Source organism: Euleptes europaea, chromosome 20 (assembly GCF_029931775.1).
Source record: "Euleptes europaea isolate rEulEur1 chromosome 20, rEulEur1.hap1, whole genome shotgun sequence".
NCBI lineage: Eukaryota > Metazoa > Chordata > Lepidosauria > Squamata > Sphaerodactylidae > Euleptes > Euleptes europaea.
In genome coordinates this window covers 7,677,277-7,690,251 of record NC_079331.1, presented here as the reverse complement: position 1 = coordinate 7,690,251, position 12,975 = coordinate 7,677,277, and the positions used below count along the sequence as shown (strand labels likewise).

General features: G+C 47.5%; 1 protein-coding gene across 1 annotated transcript; it reads left to right on the top strand.

The window, feature by feature from the left end:
- The first annotated feature begins 4,708 nt into the window (after positions 1-4,708).
- Positions 4,709-9,967, top strand: PCLAF (PCNA clamp associated factor). Its single transcript, XM_056865902.1, has 4 exons — positions 4,709-4,773; positions 6,226-6,303; positions 7,124-7,289; positions 9,907-9,967. The coding sequence occupies exons 1-4, from the start codon at positions 4,722-4,724 to the stop codon at positions 9,965-9,967; spliced, it is 357 nt and encodes a 118-aa protein (XP_056721880.1). The 5' UTR covers positions 4,709-4,721.
- The last annotated feature ends 3,008 nt before the right edge of the window (positions 9,968-12,975 follow it).

The window sequence follows — 12,975 nt, the reverse complement described above, 5'->3', positions numbered from 1 at the left end:
AAAATAGTTCCGGCCTTAATTGATCGTGTGTGTGTGTGTCAAGTGCCGTCAAGTCGCTTCCGACTCATGGCGACCCTATAGGTAAAATACCTTTCAGGCTGGCACTTCACTATGAATCATAGTACTCCAGAATGTCCTGTCTTTGACAGCAGGGTCGCCAACCTCCGGGTGGTGGCTGGAGATCTCCTGCTATTACCCCTGATCTCCAGGCGATAGAAATCAGTTCCCCTGGAGGAAATGGCTGCTTTGGCAATTGGACTCTAGGGCATTGATGTCCCTCCCCTCTCCAAACCCCGCCCTCAGGCTCCGCCCCCAAAATATCCAGGTTTCCCCCCCAACCCAGAGTTGGCAACCCTATTTGACATCCTGACTCAGGTCTTGCAAATTGAGGTCTTCCTTAATTGAGTCAATCCATCTCTTGTTGGGTCTTCCTCTTTTCCTGCTGCCCTCAACTTTTCCTTGTCTTCTCATAATGTGAACAAAATATGATAGCCTCAGTTTAGTCCTTTTAGCTTCTAGGGTCATTTCAGGCTTGATTTTTAATCTATAACCCACTGTTTGTTTGTTTGTTTGTTTAGCAGTCCACAGTATCCTGTCTCCTATTAACTAGGGATGCCAGCCTCCAGGTGGGGCCTGGGGATCGTTTTGAATTACGAATTATTTCCAGACAGCAGAGATCCTTTTGCCTGGAGAAAACGACTGCTTTGGAAGGTAGATTCTATTGCATTATACCCTGCTGAGGTCCTTCCCTGAACAGTGTCCTCTCCCGAGTCCTCACCCCCACCCCCAACCTTGGATTTGGTTTAAAGATAAACACCCCTGGCTATTTTGTTTATTTACTTCATTTATATCCTGCCTTCTCCCCCCCACCCCCCAGGAACCCATTACAAGGTTCTCCCCTCCATTTTATCATCTGAACAACCCTGTGAAATAGGTTAAGCTGAGGGTGTGTGTCTGGCCTGAAGGCACCCAGCAAGCTTCTACTCTAACAACTGCACTACGCTATTTCAAAAAAACACCTTGTGAGATTGGTGAAGCTGAGAGAGCTCTAAGAGAACTGAGTGTAGCCCAAGGTCACCCAGCTGGCTTCATGTGTAGGAGTGGGGTAACCAACCCTGTTCACCAGATTAGAGTCCACCGCTCACAGGGAGGGGTGGGGAATCAAACCCGGTTCTCTAGATTAGAGTCCACCGCTCTTAACCACTACACCACACTGGCTCTCTAGTAAAATTAGCAGATGTGGCTGTAAAAGCTAGATTCCAGAGCAGCCACAGGGTACCCAGAGCTGTCTCTATATGGGAGCATAGTTGCTCAAACGAACCAAGATGTTTCTAGTAAATTAAAGACAGTAAGCCATCAGAAGGGACAGCAGGGTCACTAACAGTTAGCAACTGGATAGCAGGCAGACTTGTGGTTCTATTTAAATTATAGTACTTATTTGTAAATTTGCATTCCTGAACGTGAATTTTCCTATGCAGATTTTGTTTAGGATTGCACTACAAATATGGCCTCTAGAATATGCTGTCGCTATAGTCTAATCTCCCAAATAGTGCATGTTTAGAAAGGCAGTGTTATGCTTTAATAACTAAAAACTGGAGACAGGAAATGCCTCTGTCAGGTAGACGCAGCTTGTAACATCTGAAAGGGTGTACAGCTGACCACCAGAAGAAAAAGGTTGTTCTCCCCCACCCCTTTTTGTCTGATTCAGCAAAACATTTATTTTTAGGCTGTGGATGGGAAAGTCCCTCTGTATGAAAACCAAGGAACACTGAGCAGACATTACACATCGCAAGACACAGACTGCAATGGGAAAGAATTTCACTCTACTCCCTTTTGGGAGCTAGAGTTGCAAGAACTATTTTTAACAGGATTTCCAGCTGGCTACCAGAGGAGGGGGGAAAAAACCATCTGGTCTTGTGCTTGTTAATATAGAAGTATGGTCTGCAATAATTAGCATGGGGATTTAAAAAAAAAAGGATGAAAGGTCATTTGGTTGGCAAATCCTACTTTCAAAGGTGACATTTTCTCAAAAACTCCTGCTAATATGTTTGCTCGTCTTTAAGGTGCCAAAAGACTGTCATTTTTAAACGGAACTCAAATTCTTAGATCTTAAATAAGGATTAATAAACAGTACAGGAATAAATTGTTTCCCATTTATCTGAATTATAGCACTCCAGTCATCAGGGTATGTTGTCAGATTCCGTCTGTCTTTCCCTGATTTATGTTGCAGTTCAGATATGGAGTTCCCTTCCACGATCTAAGCGCATTTAATGCATTTGATGAAGTTGTATCTGTGGCCTATGATAGTTTATTCCACAATCAACAAGTTAACCACAGCCTTCATTCTTGTTATCTTACTGCTGCAGAAGAACACAATAACTCCTCAGTTAATGAGTGGTTTGAAACCAATTAAGCTAGTTTAACACCATAATGGATGGGACTGTAAAAGCAATCTGCCTTAAACCACTTTAGACCCATTGACTTCAATTGGCTTTAAATCCAATTACTTCAGGCAGCATTTTGTGTTTGAATGGAACTGTTAATCTTTCCAGAGAGATAGTGGGGAAAGCATTTAGCACCTGAAAGAGTTTCACAGTCACTAAGCTGGCAAAGGGATTTAAAGTTAGAGCCCCCTTGCTTAGGTGGGTGGTGTTTGTGGTAAACATGTAAGTTTCATACATGATTTTTTAAATTGAGACTAAAGCCATCCTAAGCAATGTTAAAGGAGCCCTGTGGCGCAGAGTGGTAAGCTGCAGTCCAAGCTCTGCTCACGACCTGAGTTCAATCCCGATGGGAGTCAGTTTCAGGTAGCCTGCTCAAGGTCGGTCAAATGAATACCCAGCTTGCTGGGGGTAAAGGGAAGATGACTGGGAAAGGCACTGGCAAACCACCCCGTAACAAAGTCTGCCTAGAAAACGCCGGGATGTGACGTCACCCCATGGGTCAGGAATGACCCGGTGCTTGCACAGGGGACCTTTGCCTTGATGCAATGTTACACCCTTCCAAGCCCCTCAAATGGCTTTATTTGACTCTAGGGTACAGTTGTCTATACATTACTTGGGAGTAAGACTTGTTGAATACACTGGGACTTGTACTGTGAAAACAGATATGTAAAACAGGTAAATTGGTAGAGGAGAGCCCCTCTGCCAGAAGTACTACTTTCTCTTTGCAGGAACAAATAGTTCCTCCCCCCCCTTATAAACATAGGACCCATTCAAAGCTGGTATATCTCAGCCTACTTCATGTTATTGATATAGCCTTAAACTAGTGGCTGCAAGCCCTGTTTCCATATTACAGTGAAAGCACATACATTTTGCACGTATCTGTACACCCATTTGTAAGAAAGAGACTACCCGCGGTCACTTTAGAACCTGTACACGGACGAACAAATGGTTTCAGTCGCACGTTCAGCTGTGCATGCACTGAACGTAACGTGAGAATTACTCAACGCACATATAAAGGAAAAAAGTCATGGGCATCCCTGTGCACGTGAGTTCACTGTAACTGGTGAACAGGGCTAAACTATCTCAACACAAGTCCTATGAGGAAAGGTTGAAGGAGCTGGGCATGTTTAGCCTGAAGAGGAGAAGACTGAGAGATAACCATCTTCAAGTACTTGAAGGGCTGTCATATAGAGGATGGTGCTGAGTTGTTTTCTGTTGCCCCAGAAGGTCAGATCAGAACCAACGGGTTGAAATTAAGTCAAAAGAGTTTCCGTCTAGACATTAGGAAGAATTTTCTAGCAGTTAGAGCGGTTCCTCAGTGGAACAAGCTTCCTTGGGAGGTGGTGAGCTCACCTTCCCTGGAGGTTTTTAAGCAGAGGCTAGATGGCCATCTGTCAGCAATGCTGATTCTATGACCTTAGATGATGAGAGGGAGGGCATCTTGGCCATCTTCAGGGCATGGAATCATAGAGTTGGAAGGGACCACCAGGGTCATCTAGCCCAACCCCTTGCACAATGCAGGAAATTCACAACTACCTCCCCACCCCCGCCACACCCTCAGTGACCAGAAGATGGCCAAGATGCCCTCCCTCTCATCATCTGCCTAAGGTCACAGAATCAGCATTGCTGACAGATGGTCATCTAGCCTCTGCTTAAAAAGCTCCAGGGAAGGAGAGCTCACCACCTCCGAGGAAGCCTGTCCCACTGAGGAACTGCTCTGACTATTAGAAAATTCTTCCTAATGTCTAGACGGAAACTCTTCTGATTTAATTTCAACCTGTTGGTTCTGGTCCGACCTTCTGGGGCAACAGAAAACAACTCGGCACCCTGCTCTGTATGACAGCCCTTCAAGTACTTGAAGATGGTGATCATATCAGGGGTCACTGGGGGTGTGGGTGGGAGGAAGTTGTGAATCCCCTGCATTGGGCAGGGGGTCGGACTAGATGACCTTGGGGGTACCTTCCAGCTCTATGATTCTATGAAATGGCGCCTTCAACCCTTTTTTCCGACCCCCCCCCCAAAAAAAAAAACTAACTCCATTCACAATTTTATTTCTGTAAGCTTCTCGGGCAATCCTCTAGTACGAAACTCGGCTCCAGCCGCGGGATTGGCCGTGATTGGCCAGACGGAGGCCGCGCCCGGGCCAATAGGAGCGGGGCGCGCGCGCGGGAAAGACAATTTGCGGCACCTTGAAAGGCTCGGCCGCTCAGAGCAGCGCGCGGGTTTGTTTTCCCCCCCCTCCGGCCGGGAGACAGGAAAGTCTTGCTTGGCTGCGACATGGTGCGGACCAAAGCGGACTGCGGGGGGACCGGCGGGGCTTATCGGAAAGGTAGGGGCTGCGGGGCGGCGACCCTTATTGGCGCCTGGGTTAAGGCAGGAGGGGGCGTTAGGCGGCAGCGGTAAAGAAAATACAACGGGAGGCTTGGGGGAATCTTGGAAGAGCAATGCGCGTTTTATTATGAAGCCTGTTGCTAAACGACAGAGGCCATTGATGCATGGGAAGTTTTGCCTTGGGTTTGCCGCTCTCCAGGTGCACGCTTTCCCCATCCAAATTCTCAAAACAATAAGCCCCTATGCAGAGTTTGAGAATTTGGATGGGGAAAATGGGCATCTAGGGAGCAGCCTATCCAAGGCAAAACCTCCCAGGCATAAATGGCCCGAGTCTGGGAAAGCGTAATTAAAAACAGGGTCCCGGAACCTCTGTTTGGTGTTTAAGGGAGAACATCTTGGCCATCTTCTGGGCAAGGAGTAGGGGTCACTGGGTGTGTGTGTGGGGGAGGTAGTTGTGAATTTCTTGTATTATGCAGGAGGTTGGATTAGATGACCCTGGTGGTCCCTTCCAACTCTATGATTCTGTTGTGCTATTCTATGAAGGTTCTTTATGTGTTAAATTGGGAACAGAATCCCATTGACTGCATTGGTGCTTTTTAGTAAGTATGCACTGGACTGAAATCTGTTCTTGAGGATTGCGGTCGGAAAAAGCTTGATGCTTTCTGCTTTGACATTTGTTTGTGGCATTGCAGCTTGGGGGGGGGTTATTGCCCAGTTTGAACGGTGCCCCCCCCAATTGTGGAATAATAGTGCCGTACTTTATTCTTTTTATCCAGTTCTTTAAGGTATTCAACCTAACGACTGGCCAAACTTATTCAAATTCTACGATAACCTTGAGGATTTGGTTGATATAATGCTATAACTGTTAGTCATTCTTGTCTGCATAACCCACAGTGTTTTGCAACTCCAGCATGTTCGTAACACTCCTGTTTTCCTGTCAAAGACCACCCTTCCTGAGCCTCTCTGCAGGTTGTCTTCAATAAGTGCAGTCTTATCGCTGACTATAACATAGGTCAGCTCTTGTATATCTGACACAGGGGTTTATGGCACCCACAATTAAAAAAAACACCCAGAACCCCTCAATTTACAAGCTAAATTGCAATTTTGTATAGGGAAGAAATCATATGATATCCTGGAAGGCTAATTTGGAAGGCTTTAAGAGGGGAGTGGAAATGTTCATGGAGGAGAGGGGTATTCATGGATACTAGTCAAAACGGATACTAGTCATGATGCATACGTATTATCTCCAGGATCAGAGGAGCAGGCCTATTATATTAGGTGCCGTGGAACACAGGCAGGATGCTGCAGCCGTCTTGTTTGGGGGCTTCCTAGAGGCACCTGGTTGGCCACTGTGTGAACAGACTGCTGGACTTAATGGGCCTTGGTCTGATCCAGCATGGCTTTTCTTATGTTCGAGGTCCTTAACTGCTTTATCTTCTTGCTATTCCAGTGGTGGCCGCCAGGGCTCCTCGGAAAGTATTAGGCGCGAGCAGCTCTAATGTGGTTTCCTCGCCTACTTCACGGAAAGGTAAGTGCGTTTGCAGCATTTGTTGGCGTCAGTGAGTCTTGGGGTAAGGACGATGGCCGTTGCTTGTCTACAACAAGGCAACCTCTGGTGCTTGCGCACGGTTTCACTTTGCAAGGAAACAGCACATTGGTAAATGTTTAGTTGGCCTTGAGACAGCAAGGCTATAAAGTTCTTGTTACAAAACCATCTGAAAGAACAGCACCGTCTCTCTATGGTTCTCCTACAAAGTAATGGCTGCAACGGTTTCTTTGAATAATGACTCTTGGTATATGGAAACTCTGCAGCTCCAAACACCCTTTGTACCACTCTATATATATCATTGTGGGGGGAAATTCCCACTAGTAGTAAAGTACTCACATCACCACCAGGAATATGGTAAGTTGTTTCATGTAGACCAGGTCCTGGTCACAGAATCATAGAGTTGGAAGGAACCACCAGGGTCATCTAGTCCAACCCCCTGCACATTGCAGGAAATTCACAACTACCTCCCCCCCCACACCCAGTGACCCCTACTCCATGCCCAGAAGATGGCCAAGATGCCCTCCCTCTCATCATCTGCCTAAGGTCACAGAATCAGCATTGCTGACAGATGGCCATCTAGCCTCTGCTAATAAACCTCCAGGGAAGGAGAGCTCACCACCTCCTGAGGAAGCCTGTCCCACTGAGGAACCACTCTAAATGTTAGAAAGTTCTTCCTAATGTTTAGGCTGAAACTTTTGATTTAATTTCAACCCGTTAGTTCTGGTCTTGGACTGGGAGTGTGTGTTACATATGCTGTGGTCTTTGGGGCATTGATGTATTCTGAATTATCCTTTTGCAGCTGAAAGCAAGTATGCAGGGGGCAATCCAGTCTGTGTGAGGCCCACCCCACCGTGGCAGAAGGGAATCGGAGAGTTCTTCAGTCAGTCCTCAAAGCGTTCAGAGAAAGAGAACCAGGTCTCTGATGAGGAACCAGGATGCAGCGGAATAGGAAAGCGTAGGAGAAAGTAAGAACAGCCATCTCTTTACCGTACTACCCTTTCTAGCAATGTCTGTCGTTCAGTTGCTCAGGTGAGCATCCGTTTCTCCCTCGATTGAGTCTCTCGCTATGAGATGGACATTTGTCAAGTCACAGAAAGCATTGACCTTTTCCCAGTACCAAATTTTTGACCTCAGATGACTGCCTGGTGAAGAACCATTATGTGTAACTGAAGAACTGGGGGTTCTAGTCTGTGCTTCTTTATACTGGAATAAAATGTTGGGTTTTAAGCTTCAACAAGGTGATTTTTCCGTCAACAGATAAATACAGCTGCCCCAGCCTGTGAGAAGATAATGGGTACAGGGAAAACCTAGTATTCTGTGTCTGGAATGTAACTGTCTCAAAGGAGTCTTGCTTCAGTCTTTTTTTTAAAAGGGGGGGGGTTTGTTGTCAACTTCCAGGCAGCTATCTGCTCTTGGCAATCTAGTGGGTGACTTCAGAGTGAAGATTGAATCACACAAGCTGAAATGCTGATGTGGTTTCTCCCAAGCTTATCTGACTTAATTAGTACATTGGTGGGGGGGGGAGTTTCCTGGCACTCACTTTCAAATGTATCGCTTGAGGCCATTTGTCGCATCACAAAGGTTTCTCCTTTTGTTTACTAGGGAAATGAACCATCAGTTATGGGGTTTACTCATTCCATCATTAAGACTTGTATACCTTCCAGGTGTGTCATTTCCAAATCTGTTTAAAACTCAATTCGAGATAAAAGGCTGACTACCTTTAATCTAGGACACTTAACTTTGGGTGTGTGAAGTGCTGTCAAGGTGCGGCCGCTTATGGTGACCCCATGAACACATGAAGCTGCCTTCTACTGAATCGGACCCTTTGTCCATCAAAGTCAGTATTGTCTACTCAGACCGGCAGCGGCTCCACATGGTCTCGGGCAGAGAGGTCTTTCACATCACCTTCTTGCCTAGTCCCTTTAATTGGATTGAACCCGGGACCTTCTGCATGCCAAGCAGATGCTCTAACACTGAGCTATAGCCCCTCCCCAGCAAAGGGCTTTCAAGGCAAGAGAAGCAGGGGTGATTTGTCATTTCCTTTCCTCTGCAGAGTTTTCCTTGTGGTGGTCTCCCTTCCAAGTACCAACCCTGCTTAGCTTCTGAGGTCTGACAAGATTGGGCTGTACAATGCCGCTTTCCCTCCTGCACTTAACTGTAGCTTCCTTTGGGGTCAGGAAGGGATTTTCCTCCAGGCCAGATTGGCCAGGGATTCTGGAGGGTTTTTTTTTTGTTGTTGTTTTTTGCCTAACTGTGGGCATAGAGCAGAGGTCACAGGGGGAGTGAGGAAGCAGTTGTGAATTTCTCTGCGTTGTGCAGTGGGTTGGACTAGATGACCCTGGAGATCCCTTCAAGCTCTTTCTATGTTTCCTCCTAAATGGGGCAATTATTCAAACACTGCAGTCCTATGCGGTAGAGAAAGTTGGCATATAAAAACCAACTCTTCTTCTATGTTAGTTATTCCATTGTAAAGTCGCTGATTTCAGATGGGATGAACTCTGCATAGCATTGAACTGAATGTAGCTTATTGGAAATGTGGGTCACGGAGTGACTTCTGAAATAGAAGGGGACAATCCGTCGGATAGCTTTGTGGGGAGGGGAAGAATGTAGCCATCTATCTAGAAGAATGCAGCTCCTGAATTTCTACTGCCATGGCCCCATCTATTTTGTATTTGGTTTTGGGGGCCTGGGATGTCGAGAACGCAGACAAGAAATTGTTCTGTCTATCCCCTTTCAAAGATAGCCTGGGGTGTAATCTTAACACCACCGCCATGCTGTCTTGGAGGACAGATTCAGTTTGTAATCCGCATTGGCTGTAACAATTTTAAAATTTTTATTCATGTAACCCTGGGTGTTGTGGGTTATACATTTTGTATGGTTTTAATCTGAACATTGTTAAGGTCTGTGACTAAAACATTAATAAATTAAGAATTGAGCATTGCGTGTATAGCACTGTGACCTAAGGACATCAGTAGTATGCAGTACTGTAATGCTGCACTGGGCAAAACTGTTACATGTGTTTGCGGAGAACAAATGACATTCTGCACCAGACAGAAGACATTCTGGCAAGTGGGTAGGCAGAACAACCTATTTAAATGTAGCGTGCACCTCTGGATCTGCACAGTTCCCCCCCACCTGCCTCAGAAATGAGACTTGAGTGAACATTATTTTAAAATATTTGGGGTTCAGTGGCACCCCACTAGCTGGAGGGCCTCTTAACCAGAGTAAGAACATAAAAAAGACATGCTGGATCAGACCAAGGCCCATCAAGTACAGCTGTCTGTTCATATAGTGGCCAACCAGGGGCCTCTAGGAGGCCCCCAAACAAGACAACTGCAGCAGCACCATCCTGCCTGTGTTCCACAGTGCCCAATATATTCGACATGCTCCTCTGATCCTGGAGAGAATAGGTATGCATCATGACTAGTATCCATTTTAACTAGTAGCCATGAATACCCCTCTCCTCAATGAACATGTCCACTCCCCTCTTAAAGCCTTCCAAGTTGGCAGCCATCACCACATCGTGGGGCAGGGAGTTCCACAATTTAACTAAGTATTAATGGCACTGCTTTTTTTCTACAGAGCTGTCCCCCTGCCTCCTTGCCCTGCTGAACATGACGCCTCTGACGATGACCAAGTGTGAGCCACTTCCTGTTAATGGATTTGCCCCCTCCGTGCTGTCTAACGTGGCTTTGTGTGTGTACATCTGTATATATATATATATGGTTTGAGTATGGGTCTCTCCATAGCAAGTAAGACTTTGTTTACTTCCAACGTTCTTAACCTAAAACTTGAATGCTGACAAGGGAAATTGGGAGAGCTTGTCAGTCCTTAAAGATTATCGGCCAATGTAATAAGTGATAGTGGTACTTTTATGATAAGTGGTGCTTCTCTGCGTACTTGCTGAACTTCTGTGCCATAAAGTATGCCATAACTATTAAATTTTTTAAACAAAAGTAAGGTTTTTTTGTTTGTGATGTTTTATCTCGGGTGATGGGTAATGGCCTTTATTTCTGGAGCTGAGGAAGCCTGTACTGAAATCCTTGGATTTAAACAAAAGAAGACCCTTTTCACTTAAATAAGCACTTGCAAAGTGACTGTAGGGTAATACTAACCAGAGTATGGTACAGAAAAAGTATGAAAACTACTCATAGCAACATGAGAAACATAATGCCTCCAAACAGTATTTTTCTTCCAGCAAGAGTTAATGTATTTCTGAAATGTTTAGTTCACGTAAATGCGTAATTTCTTATATGGCTACAGAACAGAAGACACAATCTGCATATAATAAGAGTAAACATCTTCTAATGAGTATATTATATTCTAATTGCGATCAAGCCAGCTGTCTGGAAGAATAATATGGGAGTTTGGGATTCCAATTGGGTGTCTGGGGAGGGCTGCTGGGAAGATGCCAAAATGTATTGGCAGCCTGAAGCCACCAGGCATAGTGCTATGGAGTCCTTGGTTTGTTCTAAAATTACATACATATGACAGTCTCCTTGCTCGAGACTGAAAAACAGCTTTGATAAATATAGTTGTAGACTGCCATGAAGACCTCAAAAGTGGAATATAAGGCTTTAGGAAATATAAATACTGGCGGGGCGGGGGGGTGGAGACAATGTTGGGAAAAGTTGAAGGCAGCAGGAAAAGACCCAACATGAGATGGATTGTCTACAAAGGAAGCCACGGCCCTCAGTTTGCAAGTCAGACTTCCTTACAATCACCTTTCCCACTTACAATCACCTTTCCCACAACAGACACTGTGTGGGGTAGGTGGGTCTGAGAGAGCTCAAAGAGAACTGTGACTAGCTGGCTTCATGTGTAGGAGTGGGGAAACCAAACCGGTTCACCAGATTAGCGTCTGCTGCTGATGTGGAGGAGTTAGGGTTGCCAGCTCCCTCTTCGCCACTGATGGGAGGTTTTTGGGGCAGAGCCGGAAGAGGGTGGGGTTTGGGGGAGGGGCTTCAATGCCATAGAGTCCAATGGCCAAAGCGGCCATTTTCTCCAGGGGGACTGATCTCTATCAGCTGGAGACCAGTGGGAATAGCAGGACATCTCCAGCTAGTCCCTGGAGGTTGGCAACTCTAGAAGGAGTGGGGAAATGGCACGCCTGAGCCTCTTGAGTGCAACAGGAAGAAGGAAAGCATTTTTGGTTAATAATGAGGTCTGAAAGTGATATGTCTGCCTTATTGTATCAATACCCAATAACAATAAAACAGTAGGAGGTTGAAGATTCAAAGCAGTTTGGTTTATTGGCCAATACACAACGCCTGGTGAAAATTGCCCAAAGCGCAGGACAATTCACACCCACATCAAAGGATTGCAAGCATGAATATAGACTTCGATAATGGGTGGTTACAGAGGTGTAATACACACGTAAGAACCCAAATGCCCAATACTCGGGACCCCCACATTAGCATAACCTATTAAGAATTGATTATACTTTATGGATTACAATTGATTACAAAGAATATATTTCAAACCAAAGAATACATTTCCCATAGCATATAATGATTCAGGCATTTCATTAGCCCAACAATGTCATTGACGCAGCGAAGGTTTAATTGCACTGCCTGCATTTCGGGCTCTTCTCCACCCAACCTAAGCCATTCGCCTGCACCGTTCTCCTTTCCCTTCCCCACCCTCTATTGTTCCGCTTCCACATGGGCGCAGCAGTAACGGCTAACGCCAACCGCCTCTGTCACATCACATGACCTCCCCTCCCGCCTGCCCCTCCCACTCCGATGAACTAACTTCCGCCTAGCAACCGAACGCGGTTGCTAAGGCGCCTCCGTGGCGGCCCTGACTCGGAAGCGGTCCCGCGACGGCGCCGATAGCCTCCCGGCCGTCCTCCTATAGGGCGCCGGCTGGCGAGGGGGGCGTTCCCGCAGGAAGCCCTTCCGGGTCGCGCTCTCCTTTCCCCCCACTCTCTTCCCTGCTCCCCCCGTCAGAGCGCCATCGCGGGAGGGGGGTTCGCGCCCCCAGCACATCCCTGCCGGGAGGAGCGGCCTTTGCTCCGGGCGGTGGTCGCGCTCGCCCCCCGAGGAGAAAGGGAGGGCCGCCGATGGGGGCCGCGCCCCGAGGGAGGCGAGGAGGGAGGTCGCCCCGCGCTCTGACTCGCCTCCCCGCTTTTGTGCTCGTGTGAAGGGAGAGCACGCGTGTCGGCGTTTTGCCGCGCAGGAAAGAGCAGAAGAGGAACCCGGGGGGGGGGAATCCGCCTTTCTCCCCCCCACACCCCGCAGTTCGCTTCCATCGCCCGCCCGCCCCACCCCGGAGCTCCCCAGCCATGCACGAGCCCGCGCCCCGGGGTCCCGCGGGCGGCCTGCAGGTCTTGGGCGACTCGCGTCCCTTGGCGACCCGTTTCCGAGGCCCCCGATCGAGGCGCGCCAGGGAAGCGCTGAGGAGCTGCGAGGACGCGCCGCTGACCCGGGAAGGGGGGGAACCGTGGCAAGTAAGGCTCCCGCCTCTCCTCCGCCCCCGACCCCTGCCCTTCGGCTCTCGCAGCCCTCCTTTCCCCCCACCCCTCTCTTCCGCTGTTTTCGGGCTACGATCCGCTGAGGAGACCCTGCTGGGGCTGTGGCTCAGCGGCAGAGCCTCTGCTTGGCATGCAGAAGCGTCCCAGGTACAATCCCCAGCATCTCCAGTTAAAGG

Bases quoted from the DNA above. Each gene is read 5' to 3' on its own strand.
- PCLAF (XM_056865902.1), top strand. From the start codon at position 4,722: ATGGTGCGGACCAAAGCGGACTGCGGGGGGACCGGCGGGGCTTATCGG. The intron at 4,774-6,225 runs GTAGGGGCTGCG...TTGCTATTCCAG, and splicing joins CGGCGGGGCTTATCGGAAAG to TGGTGGCCGCCAGGGCTCCT. The intron at 7,290-9,906 runs GTAAGAACAGCC...TTTTTTCTACAG, and splicing joins ATAGGAAAGCGTAGGAGAAA to AGCTGTCCCCCTGCCTCCTT.